Raw genomic sequence first — 20,469 nt, 5'->3', positions numbered from 1 at the left:
CCAGCCGTACTGCAGGGTTTTCATAATTGCCTCTTTAAAAAAAGCCAATCATACCTAAATTTAGTAAAAAATTTAGTTCTTTGTATGGTGTGTGGATACTTAAACAAACCTGTAACCCTACGTAAAGGACTGGGCATAACTTGTCCCACACTTTTTGGGGCTGTTCTAATACTGAACTTAGAAAAATACAATTTCCTACTCTGTTATTTTCACCTGACAGATGATAAAACTGGTCCTTAAATTCTCTTGCACCTGCCATTGGTGAGATATTTCCTTAAATTGGTATTTATCAGTATGCAGTAACTACTGCTTGGTTTGAAACTAACTACCTTTGGTGAAACAATATAATGTTTCCATTTATAATTAATTTTATATAAATAATTTAATAAAACAAAAAAATTTATTTTAATATTATTAGCAAAATAATAATAATAAGAAAATAAATTATTAATGGGAAGGTGTGCCGTTTCGAAAATGAAAAATCTGTATGTAAAAATCTAGATTTTACTACTTGATAATCATATACTTCTGCCATAATTTGGTGTTTTGGAGTTTAATCAATACTTCCTCTGCTAATGTACCATGTCATTTTAAATTCCACTGTCATGAATCTGTCATCTGTATGGTTGAACTGATTACGCCGAGCATTTCTTTGGCAGCTGCTTAGTTCCACATACCATTTCTCCTTAAAGTCTATGAATTCTCCACACAGGCCTCCTACCTCTAATTTAGACAAGCTACAGCCACTACTCCCACATCAATGCCCTCACATGCACCTCCGCCATAATTCCTCCCAGCAGGATTCAAAACAAAACAGAGTTTATTTTTTCTACCTCTAATTAACTTGGGATTTAATGGATGGAGTTGTAATATTGATCTTTGAGGACAAAATTCTCTGAAGCTGCTTTACGAAAGGCTCCCAATGATCAATGTGGTGTTCAGAGAGATTGTTTTGGACCCTCTGTCCTCTTTAGTTGTGAATGAATTGTGTCTTTTCTCCCGCCTTCACTCCATTCCAGCTCTCCTGCCGAGAGTTTTCCCTCATAAAGCCAAGCTCACTCTTAAGTAGAAGACCTCCCACTTTACCATTGTCCCTTAAGCTAAGCTTTACAGACTCTCTCTTTTTTGTGTTTAGTTTGTTGACTGGTTCCTTCAAGGTCCTGTAATCCTTGGATTTCTGATCCTAAAAATAAGGAAAATGGGAGCTCTTTTCCTTCTCTGGAAGCGTTTGTAGAGACGCATGCTTGATGACTAAAAGTTCTTGGCTAATAATGGCGATAATCACAGAAGTATGTGTCTGAGCCGAGTGGGGCAACTGAGTCACTGGGAAGATTATGCTTGGAAGGGATTGATTTGGGGCTGGAAAAAGTTCTCTTTTCCTGTTGATATGCTGATGTGATCCGTCTTGGGAAAGTGTTATAATTTATGAGGGCATTCTTGTCTAGACACGCTCTCAGGGCAGTTCTAATGTGATGTGACGTTAATGTTACCTGGATATGTCAATCTGAATGCAGTTCTTATTGTCATTATTCAATGTCAAAGACTATGACTGAATGTTTGTTTTCTTGTTTTGCTTGCCTGCATCCTGGGAGCCTTATTTCCTGCAAAATTTCTCTTTGTTGCTGATACTGAAGCTACATCAACACAAAGCCAGAGCTTTTCTTATCCGGTCTTTTTTTCCCTCTGGTCTCAAGAAATATCTGCGTCCACACGAAATCATGAAACTGACACAAAACGATGTAGTATACATGCCAACCCCAGTATGTGGCGCTGTAATTCTGCCACAGAGATGCACTAAAAACGGAGAAGACTTGGACTATGCATATTAACCTTGTGCGCGGTATACAAATGAACATGGAACAATACATTTATTAATCTGGGTTAATGTTAGTTAATAAAAAGACAATCGTTCAGTGTTTGTTCATGTTTTGGTTGCTGTTACGTGATGTAGCGGTGTCTGACTAGGGGCTAGACATGGGCTGATGATGTTATCGTTTCAGAAAATATATGGATTCGCTGTCCACATGAAAACGCAAGGGTGACATATTCATATTTATCCACTCTGTGACCCGATTTTCAAAAAATATCGGTTTCACTCACCCAAAACGCCGGATCCTCATGGACGAAACACCTATGCAATACAAAATTTATACATATACAGCTAAACACGTTTCTGTGTGGATGGGTTGTATGTGTGTGTGTGTGTGTGTAATGTACACACATCTGCATGTAGAACGTTATGACTTTTTCTCCTTATTAACATATACCATGGTAACCATAATATCTGTAGTTAAGGAACTATAGTTAAAAACTTAGTTTTTTTTAAAAATTCTCTTATGCTCATGAAGACTGCATTTACAATAAAAGTACAATAAAAATGTAATATTGTGAAATATAAATTAAAATTTAAAATCGTTTCTTTTTCAATATATTTTAATGTAATTCATTCTTATGATGGCACAGCTGAATTTTCAGCCGATTTGGTGCTCAAGAAAAGTTTCTTATTATCAATGTTGAAGACAGTTTAATGTATAAGTGGAAACTTTTTTTTTTTAGGTTTCTTTGATGAATAGAAAAAAAGCATGTATTTGAAAAGAAAAAAAATGAATGAAAAACATTATGAATATCCTTAGTATCACTTTTGAATAAAAGTATTAATTCCTTTAAAAAATTTTTTTTTAAAATACAGACCCCAAAGTTTTGAATAGTAGTGTATTGTGCCATAAAATGGTGTGGGCCGAGTTATGTGCTGAAGTTTAATAATACAGTTTTGGGTAAGGGTTAGTTTCGAACAAACATGAGTTAAAATAATTATAACGCTTGCTTTGGTTACCGTGGGAAAATAGTTTTTAAGGAGCATTAAATGGAGCAAAATAGCCAATGATGATTTTGTTTCCACCCACAACAAATCCAAATAGTTTCAAGCTTCAGGTGAGAGAAACTCCCATCCATTTACAGGTTATTGTGTATTGTTATAGTCTGAGTGGTCTCCTTAATGCAAAGCAGGTAGGGACATTTTTTTTGTCCATTTGAAAGAGGCTCTTTCTGATTTGGCTTCCCCAGAGCAACAGGTGTTTTCATCAAGGTGCTGTTTGCTCAGATGAGGGGAGGGACTGTAATAGTGTTCAGCTCCGAACAAAAGCTGCTTCAGTCAGGACGGCAGAGATCCACAATCTCCCTGTGGGGGCTGGGCAGAAAGAGCGAAAGAGAGGAATCAGGAGTGGTGAGGGGGTGTAGTTTCAGTCAAACAGCACACAACTCCTTCCTTGGAATTCCTGATCCTATCAGATCCGTTTTTTTCCTTTTTTTTTCTCTTTTCTTTTTTTTTTCCATCTAAATGAATTACACACATACCCCGGTGCAAAGTCTCTTTAGGTTATGCACCCTTTACAGTGCTTCAGTTTGTGTCTTTTTAAAGGCATAGTTCACCCAAAAAATAAAAATGTATTTGTTGTGCAAAAAGCAATAGAAAAGCTGGATAATCCTCTTTTTCATACAGTGAGTATGAATGGTGACCACAGCTGTAAAGAGCAGTAAATTATGGGTGAACGATCGCTTTAAGTCTTGATTATTCCGTTTTGTTGTTGTCGCTATACATACGTGTAATGTTTTTACATTATACAGTTTTATTTTTGTCTGAAAAACCTCTGTACCCCTCCTCTCATGTCAGGTGGCTGAGGAGAAACGGTGAGAGAGGGTAGCGTGAGGTCCCTGTTCATCCAGGGACGATGAAGAGGTTCAGGCGTCATGGGCATGAGTCTCAGAGGGACAAGCACAAACAGGATCTCTATCAGTTCAACAAGGTGATCAAGCCCACATCTTCTGTTGGAAGTTTGTTTTGCTATTACACATACACAAGACTGGTTTTGTGCTATTTTTATAGGATCTCTCTTGCAGACCTTTTTTGATTTATAATTAGTAAACAAATTTTTAATAATCATTTTCTGGCATTTAATGTATTTTATGTAGATTATAATCAACATTTTTGAACAAACTCAGAGCAGAGTTCATGTGAAGCAGCATTTACTGTAATCAGAGATGCTCGGAGACACTGAAAACGCTGGATCATGAGATGTATTTATTTTGATAATTAATGTATTTACTTTAACAGTTAAATCAAAGCCTTTTTAACCATAATGCAATTTTGATGTGATTTTGATTAATCATGCAGCCTTACAATTTGGATTGATTTCCGAGCTCTTTAGAATTGAATTGCCTTTCCTGTGAAGGATGCATGACATGCTGCCTTATATTTTGCCCAAAAATGAGGCATCTTTAAAGGCACCATAGTTTTATATGTTCCATTTTGGAACAGACTTTGAAACACTTGGAACAGTGAAAAACTATGATGTCTTTAAAATGTAAGCTGCCCGTTTGGTAAGTGTTTACCAGAGCCAATGTGTATAATACATATAATATAACATTTGATACTCTCATTTCTCCCCTCTCTGCTTTAGACTGTAGAACATGGCTTTCCCCATCAGCCCAGTGCTCTGGGATTCAGCCCCAGCCTGCAGCTCCTGGCCATCGGTACCAGATTAGGAGCAATCAAACTGTATCCTTCAACAAACGTTGACATTTCCACATTTTGGGTTATTTTATCTGTGTTTTAGCGTTACTCTTGACTAGAATTATCACATTCCATTCCCCTGTCTCTGAATCCAGAGGGCAGAGTGACTACAATGTGATATGATGATAATGTACTGAGATTTCCTGTAGCTCGTCTCGTGGTTGTCTAATGGCTCAATGGTACACACCCATCATGCAGGTATATTGAAAGGCGGAATAGTTTATATTAGTTCATAGCGCTGAGAATGCATGTCCATGTAAAAAATATTTCCCCATACTATTGCATCATTTTCTCTGTTAGTCATACACAGAAAAGAAAATAATAGAAATTAATAACTGGTATGTGGCCATCATTATGTGTCTGGTATTTAATCGTTTTTTTTTGTTGTTGTTGTACTTTTTTAATTTAATATATTTGATGTATTTTTGTTTTATTTAAAAATGCAAGTTGAATGTTTTATTTTTTTTAAAAACTTGCCACAAAAACAAGGTGCTGTGTGAATGGTTGCCATGTGTTTCCTTAACCAGTTTTCAGGTACGGAACTCCAGGTGTGGAGTTCATGGGACTGCACGACGAGAATGCGGCAGTTACACAGGTGCACTTCCTGCCAAAACAGGTACGGCTTTGAACTTCAATCCTGATCCCTTTTGATCTCACCTGGAATTCATTTTTTTCCATTGAATCTTTGGTATTCAGTTTTTAGTAAATCATCAGTGGGTTTGGGTGAGGTTGTTAAGAGGTTGGGTGAGGTTGTCTTTATATTTTCTTTTTATTTGGAAAAAAAGATGTTGGTTTTGATTTTGTCTTTTTTTTTTTTTGTAGGTGGAGATGGTAACATTACTGGATGACAACAGTCTGCACATGTGGACGCTTCGGGCCCATAACGGCATATCCGAGTTGCTTGAGATAGGACGTTTCACTCTCTCTGGTCCACCTGGGTGAGTCAGGAAAGCACACCTCAATCTAATATTATCATGCTTGAAGATGTTTTTATGAACCTGCTGGTATGCTCATGCACACACCCAATGAATGAGACAGGAGCATTGACTCACACTGAACCAGACATGACTGATGCTCACTTGTGCTCTGAATCCATACATAGATGTACGCATACCGTCAGCTGACTTACATGATTCAGAGTAGCTTTTTTGCAGCCTATGATGTCATATCCTATCCTCCCATGAATTATTATTTTTCCTAATACTTTTGTTATCCAGTAACAAGTGACAGGGCATCATGATCTCTCGGGCTGCATACCAAATTGCATACTCACTGAGTAGGTACTTATAGTATGAATGTAATGCAGATGTACTATATTCATCATGTATGTCATTGTCACATGACCTACCAGCGTCTGTTGCGTTGCTTCACTACCATTCACAAATCCTATCCTGTGACATCATGTGATAGAAAGGTTTCTATCAGATGCACACTTCCTGCGGGAAATAGTAGGCTTTCCAGGAACGTTTTGCCTTCTGTTATATGAATACAGTGAATTTGTACATATTGCCGTTCACATACTGTTTTTTTGCCTACTATATAATATGGAAGTATGCAATTTCAGATGCAGTCTTGGATTTTGTATCTGTTTTGTTATGCTGGGTAGCCCTGACCAAAAAGAAAACATCATTAGTCTTATCACCCACTTCACATAGCAGCATATTAAACATCAGATATTTTCTGATGGAGCCACATTCGTATGAAATTTGTAATCATGATTTTTGTACATTACATTGTCTTGTATTTATGCCTAAAAAGAGTATAATGTATTATAAGAATATAATTATAATTAAAATATTATGTGCTTCAAGTTTTAGCATCTATTGGTATTGTAATTGGTTACGATTATTTATGAAAATACAAAAAGAAAAGATGCATTTTTATTATAAAAATACTTTACATGCCTTATAAATGCATCGGGACAAATTTGATGATGCATTATATAAAAAAAATAAAAAAATAAAATAACAATGTAGATAACCTTAAAATAAGCCAGCATACAGTTTTCATCCAGTGTCTAATCTAAGCAAAACTGGGGGAGAAAAAAAAATCACTAGCGCTTTCATTTTGACCCCCTTGTGATGCCAAATATTGACAGAGCCCCTCCCAGTGTGACGCGGGTCACTGCTGTCCTGGCACACTCATCGGGTGAGCTGCTGCTGCTGGGCACGGAAGGAGGACACGTGTTTGTTGTGGAAGTGCCAGGCTAGAGAGCTGGAGGAGAACAACATCAGCGTGGAGAATGTACAGAACAGGTCAGACATGTTGATCTGAATTAGGAATTCATTTAAAGCCCTGAACACCTGTTACAAATTCTAGCAAAATGCATGTGCCATTCTTTCATTAATATGTAATATTCTTTATGGATAACACACAGCTGGCTTTAAATATTGGGTTTGTACATATTAAAGTATTAAAGTGCATATTATATGTCTCATCATAATATAAAATGTTAGAGACTTATATCTTCTGCAAAATAAGGTTATCATACAGTAAATAAATTTTTGGTCACTTTACATATGAACACTGTACTTTAAGGCGAGAGCGTAAAACTACCATATTTAATAGACTTAACTTTGATCTGTGACCCAATGTCCCTCAGTTCTAATCTCTCAATTAATTTTGCCTATATATACAGCGTACATTCTTTAAATAGTTTCAGTGGAATGGTATTATGCAACAGTTTCACATGCTTGAGACGACTGTAACAGTTACTCTTTGTGATCGCTGATCTGTTCACTGCAACTTTTCCCAGAATTCCAGAGGATTATGTTGGCCGCAGAAATCTGGAGTGTGTGGAGGCTCTGCATGAGCCCGCTCAACCCACGGCAGGTGCTGATTGGCTACAGCCGAGGCCTGATGGTACTGTGGGATCTGGACAGGCAGCGTCCCATCCAGCACTTTCTCGGCACACAGGTACCGTATACTGCAGTGACTTAAGCTCTGAACCTGAAAACTCTTATTGAGGATATTGTTTTTAAGAAGAAGCTTGTAATTGTCTCTCTCTGTGTCCTGTACAGCAACTAGAGAGTGTTTGGTGGATGGAGGATGGTGTGAACATACTCAGTTCCCATAGTGATGGGAGCTACTGCCAATGGACAGTGACCGGCGAGGATCCGCAGCGGAGCCTGAGAATCAGGAGATGCCGTATGGTGAGACCACATTACCGGAATGACTTGTGTTTTCTGTCGCAACTGGAAACATGTTCCAAAACCTGTTCCAAAACCTACGCTGTGCCTGTTTTCAAAAGAATGTAAAAAATCTCACTGACCTCAAACTTTTGAATGCAGTCTTGAATTTACTGGTTTACCAGTGTAAAATAAGCATAAATAGATACAGGTCCTTGAAAGTGCTTGAATTTATTTTGTGCAAGAAGTTTTCTGGGAAAAAATCATATTATTCCCTCCAGTCCGCTAATGTGTTATTTCGCCAACACTTCGTGGCCTATGCACATTAGTTTGCTTGATTTATGTTATATTTACAAGTTACGTTAAGTGTTTCCCACGTGAGGTACTTTGTTTTGTACATTGCCATGACGTTCATGTGTGCACAAATCTATTACAGTGGTACCTCAACGTTTCACTCACACACACACACACTGTTAAACATTGCAAAAATAGGCTGAAACCGCTGAAACTAAAATACTTGAAAAACCAAATAACAATACAATTAACTCACCAAAAAAGATAAAAAACAATCACTTGCCAGAGATGAAAACTGAATGCATCTTAAAATGTAACCTTGCTCTCACTTGAAATGTGTCCCCACATTAACAGGGTGGCCATGGGTTTTTAAAAAGTCTTAAATGTCTTAAATTCAGATTCTATGGGTCTTAAATATTTTCAGTCCCAGTTCCGCAAAAATTCCTCCAGTCTGAAGGACCCAGTGACTGTTTAATGTCATTGGACAGACAGATCCATAGTCAAGTAGTCACGTAATTGGGTTACATACATTTTAGACACAGTATTGACTGTTTTGTTCTGTTTCACCAACTAAAATAGTTCCAAACAAAGATCACAGCAGAAGTATAGCGTAATCTCCAAGCAACACGCAGCTGTGTTTTTGACTGAATATTTCAGTGATCGGTTGAATGAATGAGTCACTAGACTCACTCATTAAGTGACTTTCCGCCACCTACATGTTGGCTTAGTATGTTTAAAAGTATGTACCCCCCGCCCCCGGAACATTTCCATTTTGTATATTCAAAATCAAGGTGTGGGAACCCTGTATGTTATCCTCATGTAAAATGTGTTCATGTTGAACTATCTGTAATTCCTTTCTTGTGAACAATATCTCCACAGGTGCCTTCCCCTGTAAGGCCATATCCAAAATTATACAGGTGCCATCAAAACAAGGGTGAGTATATTCATTATTAGACAGTACTGTGAGTGTTCACTTGCTGATGCTGAGACAGTTGTGTTTGCTTGTGGTGTCATTAACCCAGAGTGCTTCACTATGACTCACGCCTTCTGGTTAATATTTAAACCTTCCATAGACGACCTGCTCCACTGTAAGATCCTCCATCTGACTTTTCTTTTACTGCTAATCTCCAGCCTATTTTATCATACTGTCCCTTTGATTTCCTCTTGCTTTATATTTGAAACCACTGATTTGGAAAGTTCTGAAAGAGCCAAGGGAAATTTGTCATTTAGTAAATACTTCCTTATCCAAAGTAATGTCTTTTATCCTCTCATCCCCCAGTCCCCCATTCCTCATCTTCAGCGGAGGGATGCCGAGGGCCAGTTACGGGGACAGACACTGCATCTCCGTCATCCACAGCAAAACCCACGAGGCGCTGGACTTCACCTCACGCATTATCGACTTCTTCGTCATTCGCGAGGGAGAGAACCACAGAGGTAAGGAGAGATGCTTCAAAAAACACTCTTTTGGTTCCTTTACATGCTTTCCTTTACATCTTCTTAACATTTTATCTGAGCTGCGATAGGTGCGCTTCCTCTAAATGGTCTTAATGTGTGTCTGTGTCGCAGGTGAGCCGAGCGCTCTCGTGGTTTTGGTAGAGGAGGAGCTGGTTGTGGTGGATTTGCAGAGTGAGGGGTGGCCCGTCATCCAGACGCCTTACCTGGTGCCATTACACTGCTCAGCCATCACCTGCTCGCACCACGTCTCTTCCATCCCGCTCAAACTGTGGGAGAGAGTGCAAGCTGCGGGAGCCCTGCAGAATACACACTACTCCAGGAAGGTATGAAACCGTATGCACCCACTAAAACAGATCACATGTTGCCCAATAAAAACCATTTACCAGAAAGAGAGTGCTCACTTCAGCTGCCGGTTGCTGGGTTAAATGTTAACTGCTGTTGCCTTCAGAACACTTCAACAACTATGTCAAGTGTTGTTGTGATGATTCTGTTTGGCAGCAGCACAGACAACTTTAATCACTGACCTAGATTCTATTGAGCCATTCAATTCTTGTTTTTGTCAATCTGTTTTTTGTAGCCTTGGCCTATAATTGGAGGCCAGAATCTTGCCCCAGACCCTCCCCAGAGAGACCTGCTCCTGACAGGGTGAGTAGACCTGTGTAAGCTAACGCTGTCGATCTTAGTGTGATATTGCACAGCCTTGAATTCACTGGTTTCCTTTTAAAGTGTCAGCTTGCAAAATATTGGGAGCTATTCTGTACCTAATTATAAGCGTGTGAAAATGAAGAACATACCAATGGGTTATAAATAGTGTTTTTTTTTAACAGACAGTAAGTTGTCTTCCGCTTGATACTGTATTTTGTATTATTTTAATAAATATTTATTTTAAAAAAATTGCTCTACTGTTAAAAAAAATGTTTTTGTGCTCACTAAGGCTGCATTTTTTTAATAAAAACAAAACAAAACAGTAAAAACGGTAATATTGTATTATTATCATGATTTAACAATTTAATATGTAATATTTTAAAATGTAATTTATTCCTGTTATAGCAAAGCTGAATTTTCAGTAGCCTTTACTCAAGTCTTCAGTGTCACATGATCCTCCAGAAATCTTTCTAATATGCTGATTTGATGCTCTGAAAACAACTATTATTATTATTTTTATCAATGTTGAAAACAGCCGTGCTGTCTAGTATTTTTGTGTAAAGTTTTTTTTTTTTTTTTTTTTTTTTTTTTTACCAAAACTGTCGAAAAAATGATAATATGAAATGAAATTTTCAGTTGAGATAATAGAGTTAGAAGACACAACTGTTGAGCTCTTTTTTCAGGCTGTTTTGAGTTGCTCACATCACTTCCGTCAGATAATTAAAACAGGAAAGATCAATTTCTTGTTATTTTGCTTATTAAATCATTGATTATTTTGCAATTCCTAAAAACTGAGAAATGTTTCTTCAAAGCTAGTTGTTAGTAACTTTGATGAAGCAACTTGTTGGTGCTTAGACCCTATTTAGAATATGTTTGCTCAATACATCTGGGTTTTTCCCTTTCCATGAAAACCATGTGAATAACCAGGAAAAATGTTCTGTTGAGATGCTGTAATGGCTTTACAGTTAAGGAATGAGGAACTGATGGTTCAAATGTACAGTATATTACGTTTCCCTTTAAATATTTTGTATCCATCTTCCTTTTGAAAGGCATGAAGATGGCACTGTGCGTTTCTGGGACGCCTCAGGGGTCTGTCTTTACCCCATGTACAAGCTCAGCACAGCGGGAGTCTTCCTCACGGACGCTGACCCAAATGACAACATGAACCAGGGCAGTGAGGGAGAGTGGCCTCCATTCCGCAAGGTCTGGTTTGACTGACACTCGTACACTTAACTTCTTGTTAACACCGTTGTTTACTGATTTCATCAGACATGTGATTGGGTGTATTTATTGTTTTTCAAAATATCAGGTGGGCTGCTTTGACCCATATAGCGACGACCCACGGCTTGGCATTCAGAAGATCCACCTGTGTAAATACAGTGGATATCTCACAGTGGCTGGAACTGCAGGACAAGTGAGTGTGTCTCAGTGGGAGTTTAAGTGAAGACAATGTGTGTACACATCATTAAAGCAAGCAATATTAAAATGGTATCTTTTGTTCAGTTGTTACTTAAACTACTACATATTCTCAACAAAGCTACATCTATGTGAATAAGATTTCTATTGTGAAATTATTACAATTGTTCGTTTTAAATATATTTTAGCATGTAATTTATTCCTGTTATAGCAAAGCTGAGTTTTCAGCATCATTACTCCAGTCTTCAGTGTAACGTGATCATTTTAAAAAAAAATCATTGTAATATGCTGATTTGGTGCTCAAGAAGCATTTAATCAATGTTGAAAACAGTTGTGCTGCATACTCCTTTTTGTGGAAACTGTGATTCAACAAAGATTGTTTCAGAAGATTTGCATTTATTTAAAATTGAAATCTTTTATAACATTACAAATATCTTTTCAATCACTTTTGATCAATTGAATGCATCCTTCTTTTCAAAAACATTGATTGTCGCTCATGGAGCTGTATGTCTGTGAATTTATTCTCAGTTGGCTTGTGCTGAAGATCTGATCTCTCCAGTACACCCAGTTCTCAGACTTTTTAGTGGCTGCTGATAATTAAGCATGTGAGAGAACTTGACTGAAACTCTGATTTAGCTGATTATTAACAGTCCACTTCACATCACGTCTACCATTTGGAAATGGGTTGGGCTTTGTGAAAAGCCACTCTTCAGGATCAAACACTCTCATGTTCACTCTCAACTACTGAAAGGATAATTATGCTGATGTTCGGGCAGAACAGTACACAAAGCTCTTAAGCATGGTGCATGCTATATGAATTATGTTAAGGACAAAACAAGTGTATACTCTGTTTTACAGGTCTTGTGAGAGAAAATGTTTGTACAGAAGTGAGATATAGCGGTTTTATTTTCATCTGTTTGGGTCAAAATGTATTAAATAAAATGTAATTTCTCTCTGTCTTCCTCCCACTCAGATTCTGATTATGGAGCTGAATGATGAGGCTGCTGAGCAGATGGTTGAGGCTACAGTGGTGGACCTGCTGCATGGTCAGGAGGGCTTCCGCTGGAAAGGCCAGGCGCGTCTAGATGTGCGGGAGGAGCCAGTGCTGTTCCCTCCAGGCTTCCAGCCCTTCGCTCTAGTGCAGTGCCAGCCGCCCGCTGTGGTCACAGCAATCGCTCTGCACTCGGAGTGGAAACTGGTGGCCTTCGGTACCAGCCATGGCTTTGGTTTCTATGACTACCACCAGAAGAATAACATCATGGTCAAGTGAGAAGAATCACATTTACAATTTTATTAGTTTAAAAGGTCGATCTGTAGCTGTTAAAACAAGCAGACTGTTAGAATATCACAAATTAACATGAACTAATGACCTTAACATAAAGCACATAAGACGTTTTTTTTTTTTTTTAAGGTTTTTTTTTAGTTGGTTCAGACTAATGAGTGATTATACATGTGCTGATGTGTTCATCAGAATAGTCTAATTAAAGAAATGTTCCCTTAAAAAAGGGAAGTCTTTATTATAGCTACAGTGTTGGTCACTATGATGTACTTTTATCATGATAAATGTGGTTAGGAAGTGGAAAAAACTAGTCTGATTCATTTATCATATGATAGACAGGCTTTTCATTCAAATAATTTATATTAAACATGTTAAGTATTTTACATTATATATTTCAAATATAATTTTTTCCACATTTAATAGAAAGGTCATAAAAAATTATAAAATATTATGTTCTGACCAAAATTTAGACCAAATTGCACTACCGTTCAAGGTTTGGATTCAGTAAGGTTTGTTTAATGTTTTTCAAAGAAGTCTCTAATGCTCACCAGGCTACATTTCTTTGATCAAAACATAATTTAATTCAATATCATAATTTAAAATAAGATTTAAAAAATTTAAAATCCGTTTTCTCTTTTAATATATATTCTCCAATGTAATTTATTCCTGTGATGCAAAGCTGAATGAGAATTTTCAGCATCCATTACTCCAGTCTTTAGTGTCACATGATCCTTTAGAAATCATTCTGATATACTGATTTGATGCTCAATAAATATTTCTTATTATTATCAGTAAAAACAGTTGTGCTGCATTTTTTTCCCAGGATTCTTTAATGAATAAAAAATGTCAAAAGTGCAGGATTTATTTGAAATAGATTTCTTTATAGCATTATTGTCTGTCACTTTTTTCATTTGAATGATCAAAAAAAAAAATCTTACTGTCGCATGCATTTTAGGGTCTTCGAAATTGTGACCTTTTGACGATATCCATCAATTAAAAACAAAAAAATGTGAATTTTACTTACTTTTTTACTGTTTTAGCTTTTTAAAAAGATACGCCACAATTTATATTGTCCATATTAAAGTAATTGTAAGCCTTTTGTTTCTGAGCGCAAGTGTTTAGATTAAACTGTTAGAATCAAGACTGATAGACATGCTGATAGATGTTTACTGTCCATTTGCAGGTGCACCCTAAACCCAAGTGACCAGATGGCCATGGAGGGGCCACTCTCGCGTGTTAAGTCCATCAAGAAGTCCCTGCGACAGTCCTTCCGCAGGATTCGCCGCAGCCGGGTCTCCATGCGAAAACACCACACTACCAATGCAGCCAAGGTACACATCGGCTCTCTTTTTCTTTTATGCTGCAGTTATTCACCCGGCAGATACTAAACTAAACTAAACTAAACATGAGACTAGACATTGTGCATGCAGTTATTTCAGCAGCAGTTACCATTGCATACTTCAGAGTTGTTAAAAGGGTGGTGACAGCTTGATAGTGAATATCAGGAATGTTTCTGCAGCTGCAAGAAATCAACGCCAGGCTGGAGGCCGAAGCTCTACAGGAGATGGAGCTGGCACCTGTACAGAGAAAGATCGAAGCCCGTTCGTCTGACGACTCCTTCACGGGCCTCGTCAGAACACTCTACTTCGCAGATACATTCGTCAGTGATAGTGAGTACCACAGTGTTTCTAATCAATAAATATAAGGTTATCATCAGTCTTATTCCTCTCAGATGGTATGTGTGTGACTAGCAGAAGACGTCCAACATCTTTCTCTCTTTTTCAGGTTCTCACAGTACACCCTCACTGTGGGCAGGAACCAATGGTGGAGCTGTTTTTGCATATGTCCTCCGTGTCCCCTCACTGGAACGAAGGGCAGAGGATCCGGTGGTGGCTCATGCAGGTAAAAAGAAAATGATATATAAATGACACAAACTTTTTTTTTAAATACCGACAAATATAGTCTACTGTTAAAATGTTTAGGGTCAATATGTTTTTTTTTTTTTTTTTTTTTTAAGATTTTTTTTTTTTAAGACACTAAAGACTGGAATTTCTGCTTTGCCATCACAGGAATAAATTACATTTTAAAATATATTGCATAAAAAAAAACTACTACTTTTCAAATTGTACAAAATATTTCTGTTTTCCTTTGTTTTTGGTCAAATAAATTCAGCCTTCGTGAGCATAAAATTTTTTAAAAGATTAAAAAAATCTTACTGAACCCAAACCTTTGAAGGGTCATGTAATTTTTGTCCGTACATAATGTATTATTTTTAATGACTTTTCTATTATTATACGTGGAAAATATTAATAATGTATGATTATGTATATTTGGCTTGTGTTGACTCCAAGGTTTTTAACAGTAGTGTACACAGAACCCATGATATAAAGCAGTCAAATGTTTACACAAACAGATCTTCTATAAAAAGTGCTTCTTCATCACCAGCTAAAGAGATTCAGTTGATGCATCGTGCTCCGGTTGTTGGTTTGGTGGTCTTGGATGGCAAGGGTGCCCCTCTCCCTGAACCCCTGGAGGTGGCCCATGATTTGTCGCGCAGTCCTGAAATGCACGGTTCTCACCATCTATTGGTTGTGTCAGAGGAGCAATTTAAGGTGAGAATTTACACCACACAACTTATTTTTCCTCCATTGCCGACATAGATTGTGAGTCTCACCATATGTGTGTGTACACAGCTGTTTACACTGCCTAAAGTGAGCAGTAAGTCAAAGCTGAAGCTGACAGCGGTCGACGGCTCTCGTGTTCGACGTGTGGGTGTGGCTTGGTTTGGCTCTCGGACCGATGAACAGTTGGAGAGCAGCCTGGTTGTGCTGACCAATCAGGGTGAGCTACACGTCATCTCCTTGCCCTCCATCAAAATGATGGTCCACTATCCTTGCATACGAAGAGAAGACGTCAGTGGAATCGCATCGTGTGTGTTCACCAAATATGGCCAAGGTAGGAAACGGTCACTTTTACACACAGTGCATTTACTCAAGTAAAAGCATGGATCTTCTCTGAAACTGTTTGTCCGGTCACCTTTTAGGTTTTTACTTGATGTCCCCATCTGAGTTTGAACGGTTTTCTCTCTCCACCCGCTGGGTGGTGGAGCCGCGCTGTCTGGTTGAGGCTCCCCTCCAGATGAGGCTCAAGAACCCATCAAGCCCCGTCCACAGGGACCAGCCGGATGGAGTACCTACTGAACACAGGTGTGTGTGTGTGTAGCTGTGTAACAGTTCATGATCCATTATTCCTTTCCTGTTGTCAATGATTGATAAAAAAGTGTCTTTGTATTGATGTTTGTTTGTTCTGTTTTTCTAGAAATTTCAAAAAGGAGAGTGAAGGATATGGTGAGATTCAGTGTGCTTTTTCCAGATCTGTGTGAATTGTGCAAACTAAGCATCCAGTACTAAAAAATGCATGTTCTAAGTGCTTTGTTGAATGCTTCCCCATGTTATTCCCAGAAGGCACTCATGCAAAAGACTTACAGACACAATCCGTTATTGATGAAACGATGCCACATTATAACTTGAAATTTTGCTAAAAGAAAAAGTTTATATTTAGAGTCATATTATAAGCACTAAAAAACATACTGATATATGTATTATGCCTTTAAGTGCACTCATAATTTTGAGTTTTGTGCTTGTGATTAGACAAACTGCAGCTGACCAATCACAATCTAGTATTAGAGTCGATTAGGTGCACTGGAAGACAGTGTTTTATTATATTATATTATAATAATGTTAATTTATATATTAATTTGAGGCCACTTGTTTTAAACATGCTTGTGGCCAAGTGTTATTTTTAACTAAAACTATTAAAAATGTGTTTTTTGTTATTTGAAATAAATTCTAAATATAATTTCAAAACGTAAACAAAAATTAAGTAAAAAAAGTTTAAGTAGTAAAATGACTGAAAATAAACTAAATGGAATTATATATAAAAAAAGATGAAAAAAGCATTAAAAACAATATTAATTAAAATGAAAATAAAATGAAAGCATAAATAAAAGCCAATTAAAAATATTAATGAATATTATTACAGTACATAAATAAATAAAAAATAGAAATAAAAACAAATTAACTAAAATTACTTAAAATAAAATTTCAACAAAATTGAAAATACTAAATAAATACTAAAATAACACTGTTGTGGCTTGCCAGTTGCATCAATTCTGAATTGTATTTATAACTCCTCCTCAAAGCGTTTGCAAGCTTTCGCCTGACTGATCAATGTGCTTGTGTGTTCCAGAGAATTCTGCTAGACAAGTAATGGAGCATGCTTTGCTCAACGACGAGAGTGAGTACATGAGGATCAGCAGTTAGACAGAATATTAGTTTAGATGCAAAATAAACACGTTAGACCAGCGCCTCAGAGCAGTATCAGATTGTTTGTATCTCTGCTTGCTGTGTATGTTTTGTGACATGCAGATCATATGCAAATGGCTTAAAACAATAATCTGAACATGCTGTATGTTTCCAGTAATCATGGCCTGGTCTGGGCAGTCATGTGTTCGCATGATCTTTAACACTTCCACTTGCCTGCACAGTAATATTGTTGTATTAATACTGTATCTGTGCAAAAGTTTTGATTTGTTATTTATAAACAGAAGAGCTAGTTTTTGAGTTCTTTACATGCAGTTCCAGTGAGGACGGTGTTTGCTGGAGTAGTAGTATTTATAGTGTCTTGGTGACCTGCGGGAAAGTCTGAGTATTTGCTTGATTCATGTCTTGCTCTAACACAGGAGTGCTACAGGAGATCCAGAAGTCTCTAGAAGGAGATCAAACGTAAGGAGGTTTAATTTAATGTAGGTCTTATTACTTTATTAATATGCATTAATGCCCATATGGTTTGAATAATCTGCAAGTTGTTTGTTTAAAGGACTTTCCTAGAGAACAATCTGAAGACTAAGCCAAAAGGCAACATGCTGAGCAATGGAGGTGATTTTTTTTCTGTTCCTAATTAGCATAAAGTTATTATGCATTGTAATAGTAATATTGTAACTAGCCTTGTTGCAAGTATTTGAGAGAAATATGCTTTTAATGGTCACATGACGTCATAATTATTTATAATATTTAATTGTCGGCCAAAATGGTCTAATTCAACCATGATGTGTTTATAAAATATTATATAACTTTTGAGCTTCATGTTCATTCTTCTGCTTTTTTTCTGCTGTGTCCACAGACTGAGCCTTTAATTCCCAGTGCCTGAATGATTCTGGATGCGCTCTTCATTCCAGACTTGCTTACGATCTGAACACTACTGCTAGCATCACTACTGAACCATGAGAAAGCCTTGCCCTGGAGAGAGAAACCTCCCACTCAAGAGCTTCTACACCCAGAGAGAGGAGAGCGAGGGACCACCACCTGTGCCTGCTAAGACCAAACACTGTATCTCCACTAAATCCATTACATGCTGACCAACCCCTATTCACACCACCAGCATCTGCGCGATTCACTGCGCCAACCTGAGCAAAAACATTGGCATTTGAAAGACTGGCAATTGAGACAATTTTGTTTTTAACTTAATTTTAAATGCATGATTTTTCTTTTATACCTGATTGACGACCTCAGAATTTGCATAGATGGTGTATAATACCTAGATAAAGACGCCATTAGCTGTTGCTGATGAATTAGGGTAGGACAACAAGGCAACATTAGCACTAGATGCTAATATACAGTTGCTAATAAACCACATCCACATTTAAAACCCTACTTGGTATTCTACAACAAGTAGTATTGCCTTTCCCCGTCCACACCAATGAGAACAGTGGCTAGATAAAAGTTCTTCTAGGTACTTGTACACTACTGTGTAGTACATATGCTGTAGTTTCTAGGGTGTACAGCTTTCTGAGGGGCTAGGTTTTTATTTTGTTGTTGTTGTTGTTGTTTTTTTTATGTAAAACATTTTTGTTATGCCAATAATGAATGATGTAATTTAGGAATGTAATTTTAAAATATTGTAGTCAAATGTTTTAATATATGTGTATATGAAAATCCTTACCTGTTTTGATGCTGGGTTTCTTTTATGGAGGGCTGTATTTTCTGATCTTAGGAAATATTTTGGTACTGTCTCCTGAAATGCATTTAGCATTTTCTTTTGGGGGGGGGGGTCTAGAATATATTTTTTTGTAGATACATGATTATGTATGAGAACACTAATTATTATGCTTTGTAACTTCACACTACAGTCTTCTCAGTAAAACTTTTTCACACAAACTGTCTTTTTCTTCATTTTTGAAGAATAATCTCATTAGGTTTCATTTTAGGGATTTCTGAGAGGTACTTGGTGTGCATATAGATTAGTGCAGTATATGAACAGGCAGGACATTTTGCTCTATCTATTGAAAATAGAAATTATTTGAAATGAGCATTTTGTTCAAGGCCACTAGTTGAATACTAAAATGGCTTAAAATTACACTGTCTTCATACTGTTTTTGCACTTAATCTAAATTTGTAGACACCTCATTATACAGTTTTCCTCCACATTGAAATGCAAATTGTGCATTCCAGTTCCACAACAAAGTTGTCTATGTATATTTTTTTATGCAATAGTACTGATATGAATAAAATTTGAATGTAATGTGCAGCCATATGCATTACAATAATTGCCCAATATGCTGACATTGTTTTTATGTTTCCGATTGCATGTTTGGGTGTTGGCAAATGGGCTTAAAAATTACTTGGCATACTGTATTGGGCAATTATTGTAAACTATAAAGAACTATTAAACTCTGAGTATATATTAATAATTAAACGTTAAATTCTTATATTGGTGATTTAAGTTGGTTCGTGTTCATGTTCATTCAAATTCTTTTATTTTGTAATTGAATTAATCTCTTTTCAAGTGTGAAGGGGCAAAAGAATTATGAACGTGAACATACAGTAACTCATGAAATGACTCTTTATCTTTTTTTTTAAGTGAACCATAACTATGTCTGTCTAGTCAATTTATGGCTGCTTATAAGAGGGTTGTAGTCTTTAAAAAAAATTGGAAAGAAAACTCCCTTTGGTCAGATCAGTTGTCATACACACTCAGCCAAGAGTTTTGATCATCTATTATTGAGAGATGCTTTGTTCCCTAATCGCAGTAGCTCAAATGTTTGCCTGATATTGGACACCATCTCTTAAAGAATCCTAGAGAATAGCCGTTTCCACAATTGTGTCACACAGCACAAGCAAGAGAATGTAAAATAAATTAATTAATTAATTAAATTAAATAATAGAGTTTGTATAATAGCATGGGCTAGTAGTAGCTTCTAAATATGTATGAGATTCAAATGATTAAAAACAACTGCCAGGTAATACTTGTGTATATAGTTCTCTATTATGGCAACAATATTAGTAACAAAGACCAAATTGATTTAAGGACTAGCACATTTATTTATTTTTTGTGGACTGATTTTTATTTTTTAACATATTTTGAAAATAAATAAATAAATAGACGACCACTGTTAAGTAATTTTACTTAATTTGAAACTTAAATATAAAAAAATGATAACTTACTATAAATAATTGCATGCTGATCAATTTAATAACTATAACTATATATATTTTTTGTCCCTTTTTTTTAATTCAACATTCTAATATAGACCTTTTTGTGATGGAGAAAGAATACAATAACAGACTTTTCTGAAAAGTTGTGGAAGGAATGTCTTCTGGAATTTCTTTGTAAGCATGTAAGCA

General features: G+C 36.7%; 1 protein-coding gene across 1 annotated transcript; it reads left to right on the top strand.

The window, feature by feature from the left end:
* The first annotated feature begins 3,636 nt into the window (after positions 1–3,636).
* Positions 3,637–19,002, top strand: LOC109053160 (LLGL scribble cell polarity complex component 2). Its single transcript, XM_042768230.1, is given in 27 exon segments — positions 3,637–3,803; positions 4,458–4,555; positions 5,105–5,186; positions 5,393–5,508; positions 6,669–6,812; positions 7,311–7,382; positions 7,384–7,486; positions 7,591–7,690; positions 7,693–7,722; positions 8,872–8,926; positions 9,272–9,426; positions 9,559–9,770; positions 10,025–10,092; positions 11,142–11,295; positions 11,402–11,506; positions 12,482–12,774; positions 13,971–14,118; positions 14,307–14,457; positions 14,573–14,689; positions 15,233–15,399; positions 15,481–15,742; positions 15,831–15,993; positions 16,106–16,134; positions 17,036–17,083; positions 17,529–17,571; positions 17,666–17,724; positions 17,969–19,002. Coding segments are annotated over 27 exon segments (3,054 nt in total). The 5' UTR covers positions 3,637–3,728; the 3' UTR covers positions 17,974–19,002.
* Positions 19,003–20,469: the final 1,467 nt, after the last annotated feature.

Source organism: Cyprinus carpio, chromosome A12, assembly GCF_018340385.1.
Source record: "Cyprinus carpio isolate SPL01 chromosome A12, ASM1834038v1, whole genome shotgun sequence".
NCBI lineage: Eukaryota > Metazoa > Chordata > Actinopteri > Cypriniformes > Cyprinidae > Cyprinus > Cyprinus carpio.
The sequence above is the reverse complement of the archived record's forward strand: the minus strand, read 5'-3'. Positions and strand labels throughout refer to the sequence as shown.